Raw genomic sequence first — 24,465 nt, forward strand, 5'->3', positions numbered from 1 at the left:
ACAAATTCATGGAGGACAAGGCTATCAATGGCTACTAGCTATGATGGAGGTTATGCTCCCCCTCCTCACTTGGAGGCAACTATGCTTCTGAATACCAGTTACTGTAAACTGCAGGAGGCGAAGTGTTTTTGGACTCGGGTCTTGCTGGTTTCCCACAGGCATCTGGGTGGCCCCTGTGAGAACAGGAGGCTGGACTAGATGGGCCACTGGTCTGATGCAGAAGGAGAGCCAGTGTGGTGTAGTGGTTAAGAGCGGTGGACTCGTAATCTGGTGAACCGGGTTCTCTTCCCCGCTCCTCCACATGCAGCTGCTGGGTGACCTTGGGTTAGTCACACTTCTCTGAAGTCTCTCAGCCTCACTCACCTCACAGAGTGTTTGTTGTGGGGGAGGAAGGGAAAGGAGAATGTTAGCCGCTTTGAGACTCCTTAAAGTAAAGGTCAAGGTACCCCTGCCCGTATGGGCCAGTCGTGTCCGACTCTAGGGTTGCGCGCTCATCTCGCTCAAGAGGCCGGGAGCCAGCGCTGTCCAGAGACACTTCCGGGTCACGTGGCCAGCGTGACTGAGTGGCATCTGGCGAGCCAGCACCAGCGCCGCACACGGAAACGCTGTTTACCTTCCCGCTATAAAGCGGTCCCTATTTATCTACTTGCACTTAGGGGTGCTTTCGAACTGCTAGGTGGGCAGGAGCTGGGACCGAAGGACGGGAGCTCACCCCGCCGCGGGGATTCGAACCGCCGACCTTCTGATCGGCAAGCCCTAGGCACTGAGGTTTTACCCACAGCGCCACCCGCGTCCCTTGAGACTCCTTAGGGTAGTGATAAAGTGGGATATCAAATCCAAACTCTTCTCCTTCTTCGCCTCTTCTTCTGAATCACCGTGGTGCCAGCCACTGCACCACAAACCCGTGTATGAGGTACTTTGTAGTAAGCCGTTATTAAAACTGGACACATCAAACAGCAGGATGGACCTGCCATTCCTGCCTCAAACAGGATGCCTCTGTAGCCACATCAACACATCCCACTCTGGGAACCATCACAGTCACGTATATCTATGGTTAGTTTGAGATGAACAGAACAATTTCAAAATTATCCTGGCTGGGGATGGTAAATACAGAAGTGGTTAGTAACATTCAAGTTGGTGTGACTGAATGTTTTAAAATCTCCTCTCTTCTTTAATCTGAGTTTTGCACTTCCAAACATGTATAAAGTGTCATGATTTCTCCACCACTGAACGTCAGCTGCACAGCAAACATAATGGCTTCTACATCAGAGGATATAAGAATGACTTCCAAACACAGCCGAGTCCCAGTATCTCTCATTTAGATATTAATCAGTCACACAGATTACATAAATCTTGAGAGAACAGTCTTCCGCAGGTGGTGATGGGTGGAAAGAGGCAAACTGGAAACCAAATAGCTAGACTGTGCTCACATGAGGAGCAAATAGTAGTGGTATGGCAACTCCCGTAACCATGCAAACATCACCACACAAAGGATAAACAGCCCACCAAAATCCTCATCTTCGTTTAATGAGGGTCCACATCAACAGTGACTGAAGATACATAACAGGTTATTCTTACTTATCGGGTTTTCCACATAATAGGTAAATTCAAATTAAATAAAGAAAGACCATGGGCTAGCATTTTGATGATAATGATGCTGACAGCATCATACGAAAAATGCAAAAAAACTTCCATGCACGAGAAGCAGCAGTTCCACAATAAACTCCCTTCTGGAAACACCAAAGACATACAAATGTGTTTCTTTGAGTCAACTCCCTTCCACTCTTTTGGATTGGGGTAGGGGGTGGGAGGGGGCCTCTGCCCTCCATAACGCATCATGCTAGAGTTAACCTGACTAAAAGAATAGTTCCTGTAGAAGGGACTGAAGACAAAGAGGAAAAGTGATTTCCAAGGCCCCCTAGTGAATGATGGGTGTAATAGCTAGAGCATCGGACTAGGACTTAAAAGAGTAGGACTCAAATTCCCACTTGCTCATGACACTCACTGGGTGACCCTGGACCAATCACAGTCTCTCAGCCTAACCTACCTCACAAGGTTGTTGTGAGGATAAAATGGAAAGGGGGAGAAGCATGTACAGTAGGCTACCTTGACTTCCTCAGAGGAACAGAGTGAGTAGCTCAGTTGGTAGAGCAGGAGACTCAAACTCTGGGATGTAGGCTCAAGACCCATGTTTGGCAAAATATTCTTACATTGCAGGGAGTTGGAGTACCTAACCCTTGTGGTCCCTTCCAACCCTACAATTCTATGATTTGTAAAAATAAAGATAAAAGCAAAAAAAAAAAAAATTACAGTGATTTAACAAAATGGTGAGCTCCCATTGTTCGGTCCCAGCTCCTGCCAACCTAGCAGTTCGAAAGCACGTCAAAGTGCAAGTAGATCAATAGGTACCGCTCCGCCGGGAAGGTAAACGGCGTTTCCGTGCGCTGCTCTGGTTCGCCAGAAGCAGCTTAGTCATGCTGGCCACACGACCCGGAAGCTGTACGCCGGCTCCCTCAGCCAATAAAGCGAGATGAGCGCCGCATCCCCAGAGTTGGTCACGACTGGACCTAATGATCAGGGGTCCCTTTACCTTACCTTTACCTACATACAATAATACATAACATTAGTATATAAAAAGTAGGACTGGCTACACAACGCTGCAGATTGGTCCCAACAGACACTACATAGCATTCTTTCAGCACTAAACATAGTCAGCACTGGGCTATTTTGGAGTGCCCCCCCCAAAAAACACCCTTACTTCTGCAATGCTTGTCCCCCCCCCCCCCCGAGCCTGCTGATACCTGCCCCTTGTTTCTCAGTAGCCTTGTTTTGGTTACACAGCAATAATATCTCTGTGCCCGAGGTCACTTTTAATACATCTATTTCATTCTCCTTCTCCTTCCCAACACTCAGTTACCATGCCATGCCCAGTGACCATGTTCAGTCTGCCTCAACCGAGCTGTTTGTGGCTTCTCCCTCAGCCACCTTTCAAGGCTTCTCCATCCCTACTTGTTTGTGTGTGTGCCAACCTTCGGATTGCGAATACCTTCCTCTTCCGCATAGGTAGTGTCTCTTGGCTATATAAAGGCAGGTGCCCAGAGGAAGAACTGACTGTTAATATACCTGATGATAAAATATCAAGCTATACTCAAGTCACAATGACTTTTTAAAAGTGAGTAGCATATCTAAGCAATTTCACCTCAACCAGTGATTGCCTGTCTTATACCCCCATCAATGATAACTGGAGAGCCAGGTTATAGACAAAAGTTTCTGCCAGAGTGATGGTATGTACCAGCGGCAATTGCACATTTTCTGTGATAAGCGAACACGATCCCTGATTGAACTTTAGCAGTAAAACTTCCAGAAGAACATTCTTGTCTCCTTTTGCCAACATTAACTGGCAGACCTAAACAACTCTAACAAGAGAGTATCTGCCCCAGACATACATTTCTGGATGCAGGTGTGAAGAACTCTTGCTGATAACAGTATCAGCTTAATTTAATCTAATAGTCTACTTTCTTGTGGGGTGGCTTTTAGAGTCTCCCAATAGCAGTCATCAGGGATGCGGGTGGTGCTGTGGTGTAAACCACTGAGCCTTGGGTACCGCTCTGGCGGGAAGGTAAACAGCGTTTTCGTGCACTTCTCTAGTTTTGCCAGAAGCGGCTTAGTCATGCTGGCCACATGACCGGGAAAAACTGTCTGCGGACAAACATCAGCTCCCTCAGCCACTAAAGCGAGATGAGCGTCGCAACCCCAGAGTCATTAGCGACTGGACGTAAGTGTCGGGGGTCCTTTACCTTTCTTAATAGCAGTCATCAGTGACACTAGCCTGATGTAAATCGTTGATTAATTTCTGAGCATAAATGCTTGGGACTGATTTGCATGGCTGAAATCCTAAAAACCTGGGATTATGCGGAGGAAGAGGAGGAGTGGGGTGGGGAACTTTCAGGTTGCTGGCTTGTGATCCTTCTGTGCACATTTACTTGCATACAAGGACCACTGTGATTATTGGAACTCCCACAAAGTGTGTGTGGGAGGACTGCATGAATCCAAGATCTCTCAATCTTTCCTGTATCACAAAGCCTGTGGATTGATGGTCCTGCTCCGCGGCAATGATTTTAGACGGTCTTCTTATTTTTGAAGCATCAAGCCTGGGTACCGTAGACAAGATTTTGAAAGCGAGCCAAAGCCTTTTAAAGACCTCGAGCCCAACTCCAGCAGAGGCATCAGTGTCGGGAGGAGGAACCCCCCAAGAGGGGGAGACTATCGCCCGCTGTCTTTGCCGATGGGTTCCACCCCCGCCGGTCGCGCGTCCCTCGGCCACGTGGGGATGCGGGTAGCAGCCAGCGGGTCCCTCGCCCGCCAGCGCCGGTCTGACCTGGAGGCTCAGGGAGGAGCCGGGCGTCGCTTTCTTGGAGAAAGGAGAGTTCTCCTCCCTGGCGGGAGTTGCTGGAAGCGTTTAGGGGGCGTATTGGGAGGCGGCCGCTGGCCAATGATCAGGAGCGCTGCTCTCAGCTGGCAGGCATTTAAATGGGAGACAGCGCGGTGCGCCTGCAATTCGGAAGCGGGGCCCGAGCTTTCCTTGCCTCTCCTTCCGATGGGCTCGAGGGACTGGGAGCAGAGCAGCAGCAGCAGCAGCCGCCCGAGCCGTCACCCCGCGCCCTGAAGCGCCCCACGCCGGAAAGGAGCCGCGGAGCAGGACTCGCTCTCCGCCCACGCGCAGGTGAGGCGGCAGCGGAAAGGATTTCTGGGCTTCCTTGGGAGACCTTGGGTTGCTTGACGCCGGAGTGAAGGATGGCGACTGCCGCTCTGCTCCAGGCAGGCAGGAGGCGCTGGGTTGTAGCCCCCTGGAAGCAGTAGGGTTACTCGTGGCGTAAGTGATGAGAGCCTTAGAAACTGCAGGTCAGTGTATTCTGGGAAGAATACCGACTCTGATGGGGTAGGATAACTTAAGTTAGATTTATGCCTGGCATCCTGGAATTAATCCAGGAAAGCCTGTCGAATATATGCTACGAAATACCGAAGCTCTTACCTTTCCCCGTATCTGTGTGGCGCCTGACCGGAGGGAGGGGAGCCGCTGGAATCCCCTAACTCCCACCCCACATTTCTCATCGCAGTTTTTTTTTGGCGGCGGGGGGGGGGGACTTGGCTGGCTTTTGCCACAAATGGAACTACCGGTAGAACCAATACCATTTTCACACGTGATTTATAGCGCAGTTCTATGCCTATTTACTTGGAAGTAAGGGCCATTAACTTAAATGGGGTTTACGTCCCAATTAGTAAACATGGGGCTTCAGACCGAACAAGTTCTGTGTGCACCTGAAATTCTAGCATTGACTCCATTCGTTGGGATGCCAGCTAAACATGGGGATCCCTCAACCCTGCAGTAACAATCTTAGCACTTGGTTGCTCGAGGAAACCTCCTTAAAAGTTCGTCGGATTGCCAAGGACACTCCCACGGAAAAGCAAGGCCCACTCTTTCCAGGGTGCCCAGGATGGGACCCAAGTCCGTCTCGTTCCCCAGTAAGCCTGTGCAGCCGCTCCTGCCTCTGCGCTTCCAAAGCGACCGTAACACCCCGCGGGTCGGTAGTATTCGCAACCGGCCCTCCTCTAGGCTTTCTTGGGCGCCCTGTGGTGCCGCTGCCTAATGGGATAATTTAATCGAAAGCGCCGAAAATTGCTCACAGCCGCGCGGCGGCCGGGATGGGCGAAGAGGGCCGCGGAAAACTCCTTTGAAAAGGATTGGCCCCTTGCAAGGGGGCGGGCGCTGGCTGACAAAACGGGCTGGGCCGGCGCCTCAAACGGGCCCTGCTGCGCGGAGGCGCCCTTCACATGCAAGCCTCCTCGGAAGTAACTCCCACTGACTTCAACGGGGCTTGTCCTCCGCGGTAGCCCCCCGCTCACAAGGGGCCAGTGGCTATTCCAGGTGCCGGCGGAATTGGCGGGGTTGGATTGGCGCAGCCCCGACGGCAAACGGGCGCGCACCGCGGCGTTTGCTCCGGTGACGACGGAAAGCCGTCGGTTCTCCCTTCCCGCGGGCGGCTCTTTCCCTGCCAAGGGCGGAGCCGCCGAGGGGAGGCGGGTGTCTCCTAAGACCCCGCCGCGTGACTTACTCAAAACCAAACAAAACGCTGGCGGAGGCGGCGGCCTCCTGCGCCTCCGGTCGTTGGGCCCCGCGGGGCAACCCTGGAAACGGCCTGTCTTGGGCGAGGCTGAGCTGAGGGCGCTGCCCTCGCTTGGCGGGGAGAAAAAGAGGCGCCACCCAGCGCGCCGCCGGCCACCCTCTGCTGCGCCTCCCGCGCGGCGGCCTTCTGGGCGGCAAGACCAGAGGGAAACGCCGGGCATCTCCGAGGGGGCGAGGCGTGGTTCTCTGTCCAGTACAGCAGCCTTCGCCAACCTGGGGTGCTCCAGCTGCGTAGGACTACAACTCCCATCAGCTCCCACTGGCTCTGGGTTGTCAAGAGGGAGGAGTTCAGTTTAAGCCTGGAGCAACACCCCAAGAAGCGTCGTGATCAGGGCCGAAGAGTAGCCCCGTTTGAGCTCTTGTCATTGACACGCTGAAACATGTAGATGTTAATGTGGGAGATAAATCCAAAAACGCATTTCCCCCCTCCCCCCGTTGTATATTCCCTTCTCGTTGGTTAAACTTATTTTAAGCTTCCCATAAGAAATGCCTCAGCCTTTCCCTATGAAAGATCTATCTTCAAATACTTTGTGCTGTATGCCTTGGCTCATGCTTCTGTACTTCCGATAAGGGAAATAACTTGGTCAGTGGTCATGAATGATTGGAGTTGTAATCTCAACAGGTTCCCCACCTCTGGTTTCTAGTCTGAGGGTGAACTGAGCATTCCTCCTTGATTTGTTTGCAGGGGAGTTAGAGAATGTTGCATCAAATGTTATCCCACACTTTGCGGGATCCCCTCGTTTTTCCTTATCTGATTTGGGGTGCAAAGCAGGTTTTGCTGTGCAAAAATTGTGTATCAGCTTAAATTGCGCAACTTGCTTGAATCTCACTGGAAGTGCCCTGACTCTCTAATTCTCTGATAACAGGGCTTTTAAGCATTTGGTGAAGGCAACCTTAAAATCTGAAAAAGTCCATGCTGTAAGAAATCTCCCTGCAGGCCCAGGAGCTCTTGTAATCTTCAATAAAGTCTTCCTTTAGACTGATTTAGAAACCTGATCTTTTGATAACATTAGAATCTCTGTCTGCAATTCACAAACCACTGTCCCTCAGACAGCCACACACTTCTGTTAGATCTGAATCTGGAACCTGTGTGTTTCGGATCACAGTCTGTTCTCTTTTTTTTTTTTTTAATAATTTTTTATTAAGGTTTTAAACAAAGAAAAAAGAAAAACAACACACACACACACACAAAAATACAAAATTTAACAATAAAAACACAAAACATAACAATTAAAAACAAACTCTCTTTTCCATTCCCAATTTTAAATTACTTATTTTCTGGACTTCCTCATACCTCCCTCTTTTGTATTCCAATCTACATTATTTGTCCAGCAGTTTTCCCCCCCACTTTTTTAAACCCAATCTTTAGTTTAATAAAATATTAAAATATATAACTTCAACTTTTTTAAGCCTAATCCTTGTTCTTAATGTCATATACCTTTAAATTTTTCCCTTTTATTATCAAATTTCCATTTCTTTAAACATCTTTAATCTTGATCTTTAATCTTAATCTATCCTTAACTTTAACCTGTACAGCTGGAAACCACTTATTTTCAATCCAACATCATTCTAACATTCCTTAATTTTGCAGTGTTTCTGAAGATAGTCTTTGAATTTCTTCCAGTCTTCCTCCACCGACTCTTCTCCCTGGTCACGGATTCTGCCAGTCATTTCCGCCAATTCCATATAGTCCATAAGTTTCATCTGCCATTCCTCCAGCGTGGGAAGTTCTTGTGTCTTCCAATACTTTGCGATGAGTATTCTTGCTGTTGTTGTTGCATACATAAAGAAAGTTCTATCCTTTTTTAACACCATTTGGCCCACTATGCCCAGGAGAAAGGCCTCTGGTTTCTTAGGAAAGGTATACTTAAATACCTTTTTTAATTCATTATATATCTTTTCCCAGAAAGCCTTAATCTTTGGGCACGTCCACCAAAGGTGAAAAAATGTACCTTCAGTTTCTTTACATTTCCAACATTTGTTATCGGGCAAGTGATAGATTTTCGCAAGCTTGACTGGGGTTATGTACCACCTGTATATCATTTTCATTATATTCTCTCTTAAGGCATTACATGCCGTAAATTTCATACCTGTGGTCCATAACTGTTCCCAGTCAGCAAACATAATGTTATGTCCAACGTCCTGTGCCCATTTAATCATAGCCGATTTTACCGTTTCATCTTGAGTATTCCATTTCAGCAGCAAGTTATACATTCTTGACAAATTCTTAGTTTTGGGTTCTCAGATCACAGTCTGTTCTCTGTCTCTCCCTCCCCCCAAAAAACTCATTCTTAAACTGTGAAACATATATTTTTAGACCTCAGAAAAATGACTGGCAGTCCCTACTTGCAAGGGAACAGACACTTGGAATGCAGTTCTGGCCTTTTCATCTCTAAAAAGAAATTGCAAAGCTTCAGGACGATGCAGAAAGGAGCAACTAAACTCCATCTTTTCCTGCGAGAGGTTTAACAGTGTAGTCATATGTATATCTGCTCACATCTACTTTCAAGTAAGTCCCATTGCTTTCAGTGGGACTTGCTTCCTGGAAAGTGTACATAGCATTGCAGTCTAAAGGGCTTTAGTTTTTTTAAAAAGTGAGTAAGATGGGGGCAGGCCACAAACATGATATCTAAAGTAGCAAGTGGTGTGGAGTCAATTCTCTTTCAAATCACTTCACTTTGTGGCACCTAAGGAAGGTGATGTCCTTGCCTTGCATCACCATTCAGTTGCCTACCCACTGCATTTTGCAGTTCTTTAGTCATCTGCTTGGAACTGAGAAGTTTTTACAACTTAGGTGGGGTCGTTTTCTGACAATAATGGCTGGATTGAATATGATGTATCCAAAATGGCTCTGAAGGATTGGGGATAACCCATAGAAAATATTGGGGTGGGTGTGGAGGCGAGTGGGAGGTGCCTTAGCCTTAGCACTATGACGAACACAAGCCATTGAGTTGATTTGTTAGTGAAGTGATCACTTTCACCTTTAATCTTTTGTATTCATTGGTTACACAGAAGTAGTTCAAAGGCAGACAACACAGGACAGAATTTTTAATATACTGTATAATCATATATAAACACACACCAAACCTTTAATTTAAAAGAAGAGTCCTTAACTGCCAATGCTGTCTGCTATGCCAACCCAAAATATGAGCTTTGTCCTGAAGGCTTTTAGGTAATTGTTGCTAATAGCAATATTGGTGTTCTTACTCCTCATAGACCATCTCGCTTTCATTGTGATTTCCTTTAGAGCTGTGGTCTAATGATGGATTTAAAATAGAGCCTTTACTCAAAAGTGCTCAGGTTTCAGCTATTGAACTTAACAGAAGAGAGGTTGGTCTAGGTCAGTACAGAGCCCTTTGAAAGCCTACACCAAAAACTTTCTTCTGGAAATGGGACGAAGGTATGCAGGCTCTCCCCCCTAAAATGTGTGCTTTGCTCTGTGAATGTTCCTGAAATAGGAATATACTTACTGTTTCCTATTATATTTATTTACTCTAGTATTGCAAGCTAGAACTTTCAGGCAAGAACATGGCTATGTTTCTTGAGCAGGTTCAGTGTGCGTGTGTGGAAGTGTGTAATGGAATTGTTAGTCATCATTTGTATGTTTGAAATGACACTAAGTTGGAACACTCAAGTCTTTTATACTGCCAACATGTTCAGCTTCTATTTCTTCAACCTCCAAGTACATTGGCTTAGAATCTACATAGTAGTTATGAGGTCTCCCTCATTGAGTGTTGCTGCAAAATTATCACAGCAAACTTAAACATAAGTATTTAAATAAAAATAAATCTGTTATCCAGCCCTAGAGTTAAAGAGTAGGGGAGGAAAATTCTTGGTTCTGGAAAATCCCTTGCTTCCAGAAAACCGGGTCAGAGCTGTTGCCTTTTCCATCTGCAACTGATCAGGAGAGGCCTTTTCGTCTCTCAGCGACAGAGAGGTGGGCTCTTGTTTTCTGACTGTAAAACGAGTCCTATTGCAAATGTATAAAAGTAATATAACTGAACTAGTTCAAAAATGATGACACAGTTGTAATCCATGTTGCATGAGCGAAAGGCAGCTGCCACAACTGATGTTTTCCTCTCTCTTCAGTCCCCTGAGTGTGCACACCCCCACTTCAGAATCTTGAGGGTGACCTTCTGAGCATTATGGGATGTCTTGTGTGGCTACTGTGGGAGGAGAGAATTGCCGGAAGCATGGAACTTTGTGTGAGCAGTACGAGATTGTTTTGCCTAGTTTTAGGCCTTTTGCCCTCCTTCCACTACCACCCTATAAGTCACAGTCCGCAGTGTTCAGTAAATCTCTCCTGAGCCTCAGCAGGGACTTTTTAGGGACTACAGGTGGGAGGAGGGGAGGGAGAAAATTGGTTTCCTGAGCCTACCATCCCTTTGTACAACCCCTTGGGTACAACTCAGAAAAATAAGTGCCAAGTTTACAAACTGATACAACACACAGTATGACATAAACAAATCAAAGAATCAGATATGATGTCACAGGTTGATAAAGTGATTTTCAATATAATCATAAGAGCATACAACTAATAGAATTATATGATGGGCAGCTGGCAAAAATCTGTTCCAGCTAAGTCTTCAGAACTGCCAATGTACTTTGAAAATCCAAATCTCTTATGAGAACATAACGTATCAATGAATTGCTTTGACCATCCCTTTGACAAAGCTTCTAATTACATATGGAAAACTCAGACTCATAAATGGATGAATTTCACATAGTATTCCCTGACAGTCCTGTAACTCATTGCAATGCCTTCTACACATGCAGGATGCAGCTGTTAAGTGTCCTAACTGGTGTTGGGATATGGGCACATATTTAACCTGTTCTGTGCCAGTTTCTCTATTTTCCTGCATGGTTTTAACCTTGAAAGCCTTGCATGGCCAGGTATCCTCATGCTGGAAGGACAGTCTCTGTCCAAATACAAACCCGTTTTCCAGTTTAGGTCAAGTTAGCTGATTCTGTAGCTTATGTCATATACACGATATGTTCAGACAGTGGCAACTAGGAGCCAGGTTTTTCTGTTGGCAGTCACCTGTGATAAAATTGGCCCTTGCATTTCCAGATTTTACCTGAGGGAAATTCCATACAGGTTGGAATCTCTCAAGTTGCTAGATTTGAAAGAGGAGGGATTTGCTTTACTCCCTGTCCCTTTTCTCCCATTCCTGAGAGGAAGGTTGGTATTTTCACTAGCTTTGGGATAAGGGGTGATGTGATGCACTGTGTGCAACTTTTTAGTTGATGCCATGTGAAATAGATATATCCTTTCTCCCCAGGATGAGTCGCACAGTTTCTACAGTTGGTGTCCTCCTTCTGTTTGGACTTCTGCTACCCACCGCAGAGGGGAGCAAGAGGAACCGTGGAGCCCAGGGCGCCATCCCCCCACCTGACAAAGATAAACCCAATGATTCGGAACAGCCGCAGCAGCAGCCGTCGCCACCGCAGCAGTCGGGCGCCAGGATCCGTGGCAAGGACAGAATCAAGCCTCCATCTGCTGAAGAGGTGCTGGAGTCGAGCCAAGAGGCGCTGCACGTCACTGAGCGACAGTACCTGAAGCGGGACTGGTGCAAGACGCATTCCCTGAAGCAAACCATCCACGAGGAAGGCTGCCACAGCCACACCATTATCAACAAGTTCTGTTACGGGCAGTGCAATTCCTTCTACATCCCCAGGCATATCCACAGAGAGGAAGGCTCCTTCCAGTCCTGTTCCTTTTGCAAACCTAAGAAACTCACCACCATGTCTGTCACACTGAACTGCCCGGAGCTTCAGCCCCCGAGGAAGAAAAAGAGGATCACGCGAGTTAAAGAATGTCGCTGTATATCCATAGACTTGGATTAGGAGGCACCACGATGGGTGCCCTTGACTACAGACGCCCGAAACCCAATCTGTCTGAATGGGACACAAACAATAGAGAACTGCAACAAAAACAATGTATGCGTATCTGTGTGCAAGTGTGAATGCCAATACATCAATTACAAAAGCATGCATATGGAATAGCACCACTACTTGGAGTGCAAGTTGTCACCTATTCCTAGGGTCAGTATCTCACTAGTTCACCTGTGTGCTGGGGTTCCTGCGCTTCCATTTTCCACCAGCATCTGTGCCAATGACTTGTGTACCTGTTGTTGCAAGTGAGAGCGTTGATGTGCTCTAGGTCCAGTGTTATTTCTTGGAACAAAATGTCAACAGGGATGCAGTAGTAGACTTACAGAAATGCCCCTTGTAAATGGTGTTCAGTAAAGGGTGCAATTATAATTGGGAATGAATGTTCAGAAGCAGCTTTGTTTGGATCGAAAAACACAGCCACTAGCATTAGAAGACTTTTTAAAGAAGGTAATGGGCAAGAGAAGGAAAAAATGAGAAAGTACAAGAATTAAGAGCAACAAGGGAAGGCAACGTGCATATTGACTCTACTGATGCTTTGAATGTACTTTAAAAACATTTTTGAGTTAAGAAGTAATTGTCTTGGGATGCTGCATTCTTTGACTATAACTGTAGTGTTTAATTCCATCATTAGCTTTTAGGTTTGCTGTAATAATTTGTCTAAAATCTGTTAATGTATATGTGTACACATCTTTTCTATCTCCATTATACTATCAGGTAATTTAGCTTAACACAGAAAGCACAATTCTGCAGTGATCGTTTGGGACTTCAAATGCAATAAGCATACAAAGCTATATATACTTCAGAGCTTCAATGGGACCTGTGTGATAGATGCTGCTTAGTCTCTGGCCCGAAGGATGTACTGCCTTGCCCATTTACCTTGCATTTATCCATATTATCTTTGATTTTGGATTTGCTAAACTTTAGGTGCTCTTGGGGGCTGGGCTGGGCGTGTGACAGAGTGCTCAGTCTTTCCTTCAGCATTTACTGAATATAAGGGCCTTTTCTTTGAACAGCTCTTGAACAGTCCATTCATGTATAAACATGTAGCAGTAATATATGGTGAGTATTGCCTTTTGTCAGAACAGAACAGCCTTGAGAGCGAAAAATGGTTTTAAAGTGTAAAATTCATTATGTATTACTATTACATGGTTTGTAGCTGAATTCATCTTTGACCAGTTCCCCCTATGTATGATAGGATACCACCTCTCGTGCCTCCCCTTTGCTTTATTTTTATTTACATATACAGATGTGGCCACCTCTGTTTCCATCCCCATTGTAAACCTCTGGCCTTTATTTATATTGTTGAAGCCCCTGGACAGATAGACTGGCTTTTGAAAGTATGAACACATTAACCAGCTGTCTATCACAGTAGGCAATTTGTGGTTCATGCCACAAGGAGAGGACAGGTATTTATAGAAATAAAACACTTACTTGTCTGTAACAACGAGGAGCCTGCCAATAACGTGTCTGCTTAATAAGCAAATGTATTCATATAAGAAGCATTATGGCTCTTGACATATCACACAGTCCTCAAATATACCATAATAAAACAACCCATATTTATAACCTAAATTATCCATTTATCATTTAGCTGTATTGCTTCTTGTTCCATCTTTAGAGGATAAGTCAACAACTGTTTTTCTTCTTTTTAAATGTTTCATCTTGTTTTAGAGGCTATAGCTGTATCCTCTAGTTACTTATTCCTCTATTAAGTTGTAGTCCCTTGCATAACAATTAGGGGATACCTCTTTCTATAAAAACCCCCAGTTCACTGGGACCTTGACAAGCATGATCATGCATAGCCAGATGCCTGGCAGCATCCTTTCACATGCAAATGTTTTTTTACTGCCTTCATCTATACCAGTAACAGATTGCAAACTTGCATATTAGCCATATCAGGATCACCCACTGCAATCTTTTTTAATAGGTATTATCATACATTTATTTCTGTGTAGATCATTTTTAAAAGCCTGATTTCTGAGTTACAGGAGAAAATTTCCACTGTGTGGAATGTGAATAGTTAAGCAGAAAGATATTTAATGGTTTTGGCATTTCCATATGATCAGAGAGCTTTCCACTAACTACTTCTTAGAAGGTATCCAGGTTAAAGCATTCCCTTTGCCTTCTGAACTCTTGGGGACTTTATGTTAATTCTTGTTTCTCTTCCTATAATTCATATACAGCTCTCACCAAGCAATATATAGTTCTGGCTTTTTAAAAGTTTTAACTTTCCATACAGCACATTTTTGAAGCAACAACTTGTAAAACAATTTAAGGTTTATAGCAAGGTGGAGTTGGTTATCTAAGAAAGAATAATAGAAGATCCCTCTTCAGAAAAATATATATGTTGGTTTCATAGGCAGGTCATTTATCATTGATTTTTCAGGTTTCAAGGAAACCAAAGATGTAGCTGCAAATGATTTCAAATCAAACCATATGTACTGTACTTAAATCTGAATTTTTCTTATAAAACAATGAAGAGGAACCCAAGCTGCTGTGTGTTCTGTAGAATTTCACAATGCAAAAGCTGTTTAAAAACAACTTTGATTTTGTAACTTGCCAACAGTTTGTTCACTTGCTATAATAAACATGTTTTTAAAAAATATATATGTTGAATTGCAGGCTAAAATGAAATTGCAAGAGTTTTAGAACCGGATTTTCAAATGGGTAAATATGAGAGAGGCAGAAATGTCCAATTCCCATTCTTGGCATAATGGCTTTAGCTGCATCTCACAAGACAGCCAAGAACAGTGGTAAGGATTTATCCAGCCACCACAAGGAAGGGAACAGGATTATGGTACAAGTTGGACAAGTTGGGGAAAGCGTGGAATAAGATTCCTGTACATACTTTCCTAACTTGGTATGCAATTAAGGTAAAACCAAAGTATCCTCCTGGGGCTCTTCAGATTCCTACATGGTCCATATCCCAAGCCCCATTTCCTCTTGCCTAACATGCTGGGAAAAGATGGGATGAAGCGGGAGGTTACTTGAGTACAACAGCAGGTTTCTTTTTAGCCTTGTGGGTGTTTATGAATTGGGACAACACCTTTCACAAAACCCCAGCAGCTGCTGCAAGGGAACCCCATGGCATGGTCAAGAAGCAATGAAGCTTCTTGACCATGCCATGGGAGACTGCTGGGAACTGCAGCTACTGGTAGCTCGTAAAGCTCTTAGCAGTGATGCAGTGGTGAATTCTAAACTGCAGACATGCTTCGTGACTTCCCCATAGCCACCTAAGACTATGCAACAATGTCATGAACTGGTTGGACACAGAAGAATGGTGGCAGGAACCAGCTGGGGAACCGCATGGGGAAGAAGGCTCAGAGCCTGTGGATTGGTGGTGGGACAACAATGAGTGCTCAGAGGGAGAAGCCTGGGAGGTGTCAGAAGCTGAAGAGGGAACAGGGCTTAATGAGCAGGGAGAGTCTGTGGCAGAGAGCAGTCCAGAGGCAGAAGCTGAAGCAGGAAAGGAGGGAGTCCAAGAGGCAGAGGTGAGTCTGGCTTGGGCAGAGTCACAGGTGTTTCCCACCTCCTGCTGTGACCAGCTCCCCTCCCCTCTGGTCTCCCAGAACTCTGGTTTCCCATGAACTGGGCAGAGAAGTTAGTTTTGTGCAGGAGCAATCTGATTGCTTGGGAAAACCCCTGGAAAGAGGGAACTATGACAGCTGTGAGTAGGTGGGGACCTTAAGTCCCATCAACTGCTTCATGGGGGCAAGACCTACCCAAGTTGAGTTGCTTTGCTCATTAGGCACTCCTGTGCAGATCTCAGTTTTGCTAGTGAAGTTAACACCAGCTTGCTTGGTGTGATTTACTGCTGGCTCGCTCCTGTCAAAGCAAACATGATTTTTTTAAAAAAACCAGTGCCTACATTTTGATTTCAATATCAAGCCAGTTTTTTGTTCTGCACCCCTCCCCCTTCACTTTGCTTAAAATTAAGAGTACTGAAGAGTTCTGGGCAATGCAAAAGCTTGCTCACAATTTTGCAATGTTTTGGGTGGCCGTATAAAGGGACTTTGGAATTGTTCAATATAAAAGTGACAGTTCAATCTAGAACCACATATGCTAATGTAATGTAACCTGCCTGTCCCTCTGCTTGGCTCATTTGGGTTTCTCTCTGCATGTTGGCTTGCAGAAGATTGGCCAATAGTACCTTAGAAGCAGGGGTGGGTCTACTATGGAACTAAGGAAGCTTAAACTTCAGAGCGTCTAATCCCACAATGCTTTTAAACAATTGGGTTTAGTAGACCAAATATGAGACACACAACTCAAACTGATCTTTTGTTGTATATATCACAAAAATCCCAAAGTTTGAGAATCGGTAGCACAGGTGTTGAAAAGGCAGAGTGTCACAGTATTTTGAAAATACTGTGTATGAAATTTTCATTCACACTAGTGACTTTGACATGTGAGATAATCCAGTTCAGCAATTTTAATCAAAATCTGAGATATTGTAGTTATTTTTTTTTTAAAATGTGGTCTGTCATAGAACCACACTGAAGAAGATAAGAGTGGTTATCCAGACCCTATACAGTGGTATCTCAGGTTAAGAACTTAATTCGTTCTGTAGGTCCATTCTTAACCTGAAACTGTTCTCAACCTGAGGTACCACTTTAGCTAATGGGGCCTCCTGCTGCCGCTGCACGATTTCTGTTCTCATCCTGAAGCAAAGTTCTTAACCCGAGGTACTATTTCTGGGTTAGCGGAGTCTGTAACCTGAAGCGTCTGTAAACTGAAGTGTCTGTAACCTGAAGTGTCTGTAACCTGAGGTAACACTATACAGTATAGCTTTCCATGGAAGCTGGATTCCAGGATTCCAGTAGAAGTCAATGAACATAGGCTTCCCTGGCTTGGTTGTTCATCCCTACAAGGTGCGGATATTGGAAATAGTATCAGGGCAGCCACTTGATGGAGCTGAAGTTAACAACAGCCCCTCTTAATTCATGCATCATGCTGTGTCACAGCTAGTCACTTGAAATGAATACTTTGAACTGGTCTTAGGTGCTGAGCAGGGACCTGCTGAACAGTGACTCATACCAGTTTTCTTGCAAGGCATCTTAATGGGCTTAGTAAAACGTACCCACCCCAAAACCATTAACGTTAGTTCTCAGTTACAATCAGTTTTCTCCTTGGCGTTTTACAATATTTCCAGACTATTTTTACTTTAAATGTTTGCTGTAATCGAAAATAAAAACCATAGCTGATTAAAGGCGGAGAAATTGTGTGGCATACTCAAGGAGGGTCAAATGTTAAAGAGTGAGAATTTAACCATAGGAATCTGGGGAAGCAGGAGTGCTTACATTCTCTGTGCCTTTTATTAGAAAGTTACAGAGGGTGGCCACATACAAGCATTTTTATCATACACTTTCTGGATGCAAGGTTAATTTATCCTAGTTACTTGGTAGTATAATACAAGCCCTATTCAGGTGATTGGTACTCATGGGTATCAAATGCCTGTAGGATTTCTCTACATCTCCTAGATGCCAATGCATGTGCCTACCACACTTCTAGTCAATGCATATTTGACACCAAACTGCAGGGGTCCTCTGCAGTCACATACATATGAGCATATGACTGTATCCATGGGGATGGGTTGCTTGGCTGTTCAGATTTCCCCTCCCCATGGAGGGAGCCATACATGGGTAGGCCCTCTTCAGGATGTCCATGATTATGCATCACTTCATAGCATCAGAGCCCAGGAAGTGGGGTTAGTCTGCATGTTTTAAAGCAGAGTCTCCTGGTGTTGCTAGACTTAACCTATCATCACTCCTGGCTACTGGTTGGCGGGGGATGTTTGGCATGGTAGTCTAATGGTGGGGACTTGAGGCTGAATAACACTGCTCTAGAGAGCTCCTCCATGGCATTTGGTACTGAATGCCTGAACATGGCTACAGATGATCAAGTTACCACCGAATAAGACCATCCTGGTGTTGTTTGGTTATCTGTATGCCATACGGACTCAACTAATCCCTCGTCAACTACACACACACACACACACACACACACACAGTGTTAATCTTCAACTTGTTATGTGGTCACCTGTGTTGGTAAATGGCCGTCCTGTCTATGACAAATCCATGTACAGAAAAGCAGGGAATCGTCATGAATAGCTATAACGGCATTTGAAGTCCAGTTAGCTGACTTTGCTGACTAAGAACTGTTGACTTTAATATGGTTCCACATAATACCCCATATGGCAAATGGCTGACTTCCCAGCTAAGCTTTGATGGTGGGGGTGTGAGGGGCAATGCTTTTTTAATTGCTGCTTGATTGTGCTTTCATTATTTTCCCATCTGATTGGAAACAATATTTATAACCACGTCCTTTTTAAGTAATTACAAGAAGATGTGAAAGACAAATACACTGACATAAAAGAAGAATGGTTTGATTAACAGTAAAACAGGAACATTTCTAAGATGTCTCTTTCATCTTTTGTTTGATACAGATGTAAAGTCACATCATTCGGGGATGAATCAGTTGGAGCAGAACATTTGCAGTGGTTCCTAACAAAAACGCTGGCATTTATTTCTTAAATTAAACATTCCAAAGCAGATATATGCTGACAATATAGTGATTGAGTTAGAGAGATGCAGCCAGATGCCCTGAGTTGGAAGATGTAGTTGAGGCAAGGTGTGCTATTGAGGGAGTAGCGGTGGAAGCTACTGAAAGGATGGATGAAATCTGTCCATTTTGCTTTCTCCCAGTTTCTCATTTTTCAGTTCACTTCTCCACGTTTTCGCATCAGTTTGCATGTGTTTCTTTTAAAGTCCTCATCAAAATCCACCAGCATTTTAGTGCAAATCTGTTACCAGGTAGTTCGCAACCTTTGAGGATCCCTTCTACTTCTCACCCCCAAATGTCATGGACCCAACATACAAAAACTTGCCAAGGGTTTAAGACAATGATCCCCTCCCAGAGAGCCAGTGTGGTGTAGTGGTTAAGAGCAGTAGACTCGTAATCTGGTGAACTGGGTTCTCGTCTCCGCTCCTCCACATGCAGCTGCTGGGTGACCTTGGGCTAGTCACACTTCTCTGAAGTCTCTCAGCCTCACTCACCTCACAGAGTGTTTGTTGTGGGGGAGGAAGGGAAAGGAGAATGTTAGCTGCTTTGAGACTCCTTCGGGTAGTGATAAAGTGGGATGTCAAATCCAAACTCTTCTTCTTCTTCTCCTCCCAGTTGAGCCTCCAGAGGCACAAATGGAAGCAGGGGCTGTCTTGAAGCCTCTTGCAAAAGTAGACTTTGAAGCAGCTTCCCTGCTCCTCTTTTAATAACTGATGTTTGGGAACCAATGTTGTAGGCCATACTTCAGGATGTTTAACCAAACTAACGTGAAACAGCAGGTTTTGTAACTTGAGAGAGAAAAATATGTACCATCCTATGTGCAAAATGGAATGTGCAACTGTAAGTCTCAGAGTTCCTTAGTTTGCGGGGGGGTGTCCTTCTCAAAGGTATTATTACATATGTCACAGTTCCTGCTTGCCTTTTTGTATACAAGCAGTAGGAGCCAGTCTCCCTGGCATACTTTATCAACAGTAGTATCAGATGTAGGAGAGGACATGATGTGAGCGTCAATCCATTTGGAATGTGCATGCAATTAAGACCATTTTTTCCACAAATGAATCAGCATCCATGTGAAGTCCTGCCCAGCATTGTTGTGGCCATTTCCATGGATGGAAAGTTGCTTTCAAAGAAGCATGGTGGATGGTTTGGCTCTTAAAAGGGTGATGGAAAGAGTCACGTGTTGAATTAATGTATTTCCACCCATAAAGGCCCAAACTTCCTATCTCTGAAGGAATAGCAATAAATGCATCTCTGGCAGTGTGTGGCCACAGAGTACCAAAACAACAGACATACAAATATAGGCATATACAGTGGTACCTCGGGTTACATGCGCTTCAGGTTACATACGCTTCAGGTTACAGACTCCGCTAACCCAGAAATAGTACCTTGGGTTAAGAACTTTGCTTCAGGATGAGAACAGAAATCACGCGGTGGTGGCGTGGCAGCAGTGGGAAGCCCCATTAACTAAAGTGGTGCTTCAGGTTAAGAACGGACCTCTGGAACAAATTAAGTATTTAACCCGAGGTACCACTGTAAAGTGAAAAATGATTGAAGAAGTTTAAAATAAATAATTGCTCGTATAGGCTAAAATACTCTTGTCCAGAACATAAATCCTGGTATTTACAGTGCAGACCATGAAGTCAAGTACATATTGACTTGGAAGCAAAGTGCATCGTGTTCAAATGGGGTTTACACATTGCCCAGGTAAGTGAGTAGATAGATAGAATCTTTGTTTGCATCAGTCACTAGTCTGAGCAATAAAATAAAATAAAATAAAATACAATGTACTGAGGATAGAGCTAAATGCTTAGCTATAGAAAGTATGTTCTAGAGGGTTACATCAACACAAATGGCAGAATTAATACGTACACAAGTAAGTATGTTCCATCCACTTTTGATACAGGCTAGGTAATTCAAACTACAGACAAATAATCACCAGGTAAGTATAACTGAGTAACAATAGTCACCAACGAACTCATGGCAATCCTATGCCAGTCTACTCAGAAGTGAATCCCATTGAGTTCAACAGAGCTTACTTCCAAGAAAATGGGTATACGATTGCAGGGCAAATCTTTGTTGAAGCAATGATTCTTCAACATCAACTTCGTTGGACTGATCAAGTTGTGGGGATGCCTGATGATCGTCTTCCAAAGCAACTGCTCTATTCCGAACTTAAAAATGGAAAGCATAATGCTGGTGGTCAACAAAAGAGGTTTAAAGACTGTCTCAAGGCAAATCTAAAAAAATGTAGTATAAACACTGACAACTGGGAAACACTGGCCTGCAAGTGCTCCAGTTGGAAAACAGCCTTTACCAAAGGTGTCATGGGCTTTGAAGACACTCGAACTCAGGATGCAAGGGAGAAACATGCTAGGAGGAAGGCACGCTTGGCAAATCCACACCGTGATCAACTCCCGCCCAGAAACCAATGTCCCCACTGTGGAAGGACACGTGGATCCAGAATTGGCCTCCACAGTCACATACAGACTCATTGTTAAAACCATGTTTATGGAAGACAATCTTACTCGGCTACGAGTGATCACCTAAGAAAGAAAGAAGAAGAAATCTCTGTTTGGGGCTTAAAAGATTTTGAAGAAAAGAGTTGAAAAGTGAAGTTACTATTTCTAGATTGTATTCTTTTATTTGTTTGTAATCCAGATGTATGAAAAAGTGAGACTTTGCAAAATTAAAGCTGTCAAAGGGAAAGGAAAAATCAAGCTGTACGTATGGCGGAGAGAGAACTTGGCAACTGGATTGCAAGATGGCAACGGGAGATGATTGGCTCTAATTTTTTTGCAGTGGAGCAAATGCCAGATGTTTTCCCCACTTTGATCTTAATAACACTTTAGGCTGCAGACAATAAGATTGGTTTAAAATTTATTGTCTCTTTGATTTCTACATTCTAATGCTTTTAAAGGCCTTTACAAAAGACAGATTTCTAAATATTGGCAACTGAGGTGGCATCAAAAGTGTCAAATCATTAAGCCCCCTCACAAAAAGGTCGTGATTAGAACCCCATTTATGTTTCCACGCATTATTAGTAAATGAGTTCTTGTGCAGGCAATCATCAATTTTCTTCATATAATAAAAAGACCTATTGTGTGGCATATGAAGATACTTGCAGCATCTGTAGCCCAGCTTCTTATAAACCTTTCATCTTGCATTAAGATCATTGGAGGTTATAACAGTATATTAAAATAATAGTAAGGGACAGGAGTTGAAAGATGTATTAAATGATTCACTTTATTTGGAAAAATCAGCTGCTGTAGAACTTTTATCCGCATGGTAACAAATTATTTAAATATCTCTGGGATTTTATCATTGCTATAACCAATGCACACTCACAATTTCCATTTATCCATGTTGAATGAATGCCATGAGATGTAGAAAAGTGTTGTGCATTCTGCAAGAAATTCATTAACAGCAGTGATCTGGAAGCCCAGTTGCAATACATGGAAGTGTCAGAGACTAAATCACACTTATGAGAGTTTCATGTGCAAACACTTCCCTAAGCAGTATGGGAATTTATTGTAAGTGTCATCCTCAATATGACCTTAACAGATGGGAGAAATGGGCCCAAACCAACAAAATGAATTTCAATAGGGACAGATGAAAGGTTCAACACTTAGGTAGAAATAATCAGATGCACAAATATAGGTTGGGGTTCACTTGGCTTAACAGCTCAAAAGGCTCTAGTAGACCACAAGTTTAACAGTGTGTTGTAGCAACAAAAAAGCTAATGCAATTCTAGGCTGCATCAAGAGAAGAATGGTGTTCAGATCAAAGAGAGCAATAATAGCAAGCTTGTTTTCTGCTGCCCAAGAGTGTAGGACCCAAACCAATAGATTCTAATTGCAAGAAAGGAGATTCCAACTAAACATTAGGAAGAACTTTAAGATGGTGAGCTACTTGACAATGAAATGGACTACCTTGGAAGGTTAAACAGTTTGGATGGCCATCTGTCAGGTATTATTTAGCTGTGATTTGTGAATTGCAAAGGATTGAACTAGATGACCCTTGTGACCCAATTCTGTGATTCTATGATCCCATGCTTGAAAAAACATAGTTCATTATTTCTCCCTTATTTGTAAAACTGTAACTTCATTGAATCCATCCCCGTGGATAACTACTACTCTCTAGACCAGGGGTGTCGAACTCAAATTCATCGGGGGCTGCATCAGCAGTCTGGTCACCCTCAAAGGGCCGGTTGTATCTGTAGGACTATGTAAAGGACATGTAAAATGGAGGTTTCCTGTGTAGAACGGCCGGCGCCGCTAGAGGGCAGATGTTCTCTGGCTTGTAGGCTGCCGCGCATGCACTGAAGAGGCGGCTTTCTTGTGTCAAAAAAAAAAAAAAAAAGCAAGAATAAAAGGTGAAGGCTGGTGGCCGGTGGCGGCTACACGGGCCACATGACAAGGTCTGGCGGGCCGGATTCGGCCCGCGGGCCTTGTGTTTGACACCCGTGCTCTAGACAGTGGATTATTTCCATGCAAACATGGAACACTATCAGGACTGGCCCAACAGTTTTGGTGCCTGAGATAAAGTAAAAGATCCCCCCCCCCCAATTCTATATACAGAAGCTGTCTGGACTAGCAGGTGAATTTCACTTTAATCCTGGCAATGGAATGGTGTATTCCATCCCATCTGAATGCAGAAAACTAGCTTAAGAGTGTTCATTGCAGGTTGTGTGGCACACGTAGCTGTAGTGTCCAAAGCTACTCACTGCCTCAAAACATCTGGTGCCTCAGGAGACCATTTCGTCAAGACAGCAAACTCTAAAGTAATAAATAATAAAACCATCCATACAAACTCTAAAATCAATGAAACAATTTACAGTGGTACCTCAGGTTAAGTACTTAATTTGTTCCGGAGGTCCGTACTTAACCTGAAACTGTTCTTAACCTGAAGCACCAATTTTAGTTAATGGGGCCTCCTGCTGCTGTTGCGCCGCCGGAGCACAATTTCTGTTCTCATCCTGAAGCAAAGTTCTTAACCTGAAGCACTATTTCTGGGTTAGCGGAGTCTGTAACCTGAAGCATATGTAACCTGAAGCTTATGTAACCCGAGGTACCACTGTAATCAAATATAAAAGTTATCTTCCATAAATGACTGGGTTAGAACTTTCAGTGAAAGCCTTCCTAAACAAACATGTCTACTTTAGGTGCCTAAACATAATCACACTAGGTTTCTTTCTGGTTTCAGCTGGTAACTGTTTCAAGAGGTTTCCAGCAACTGGTATTCAGAAGATTAAGGGAAAACATATCAGCAGTCTTTAAGTATCTGAAGGGCTATCATGCAGAAGATGGACCAGACTTGATCTCTGTTGCTCCAAAAGGCTCAACTTAATTGATCGGGTGGAAATTGCAGGGAAACAGATTTCAGGTCGACATTTACTAAAAACTCCTTGACAGTAAAAGCTGCTCAGCAGTGGAACCGTCTCCTTTGTTGGAGGCATTTATGCAGAGGTGGACAGCTATCCACCAGAGATTTGGGTGTTGCAGATTCTGAACTGAGCACGATGCGGGATTAGGTTACTTGCGAGGTCACTTGATCCCTGTGCTTCTATTAATATAATAGATAAAATAGTGTATATGATACAGAAATTAAAGAGCCTGAAAGAAGTCATGCCACTAATGACATGCTACTGTTAGAATTAAGAAGACAACCAGGCCCACACCATGAACAGTACACAGGACAGAAGTAGGAACAGTAGTCAGACCCAAACTTACAAGGCCTCTATGCACAACGTCCTTCTCTAAAGCTGGGAGTCAGAAATACGTGTATATTTGATTCGAATGGTTTCCTGCCCGATCCCTGCTGCGTACCTG

At 44.2% G+C, this 24,465-nt stretch overlaps 1 protein-coding gene across 10 annotated transcripts; it reads left to right on the forward strand.

Annotated features, from left to right (window-relative positions):
• Positions 1–4,336: 4,336 nt before the first annotated feature.
• On the forward strand, positions 4,337–14,684 carry GREM1 (gremlin 1, DAN family BMP antagonist). 10 transcript variants are annotated; one of them, XM_080979388.1, is made up of 2 exons: positions 4,337–4,723; positions 11,467–14,684. In XM_080979388.1, exon 2 carries the CDS (start codon positions 11,468–11,470, stop codon positions 12,029–12,031), a length of 564 nt encoding a protein of 187 aa, XP_080835514.1. In that variant the 5' UTR covers positions 4,337–4,723; position 11,467; the 3' UTR covers positions 12,032–14,684. The 10 variants fall into 10 exon arrangements, with proteins under 10 accessions (XP_080835514.1, XP_080835508.1, XP_080835512.1 ...); XM_080979382.1 differs by lacking the exon at positions 4,337–4,723 and adding an exon at positions 5,562–5,582; XM_080979386.1 differs by lacking the exon at positions 4,337–4,723 and adding an exon at positions 5,866–5,888.
• Positions 14,685–24,465: the final 9,781 nt, after the last annotated feature.

This window comes from Podarcis pityusensis (genome assembly GCF_964106645.2).
Source record: "Podarcis pityusensis genome assembly, chromosome: 1".
Taxonomy (NCBI): Eukaryota; Metazoa; Chordata; class Lepidosauria; order Squamata; family Lacertidae; genus Podarcis; species Podarcis pityusensis.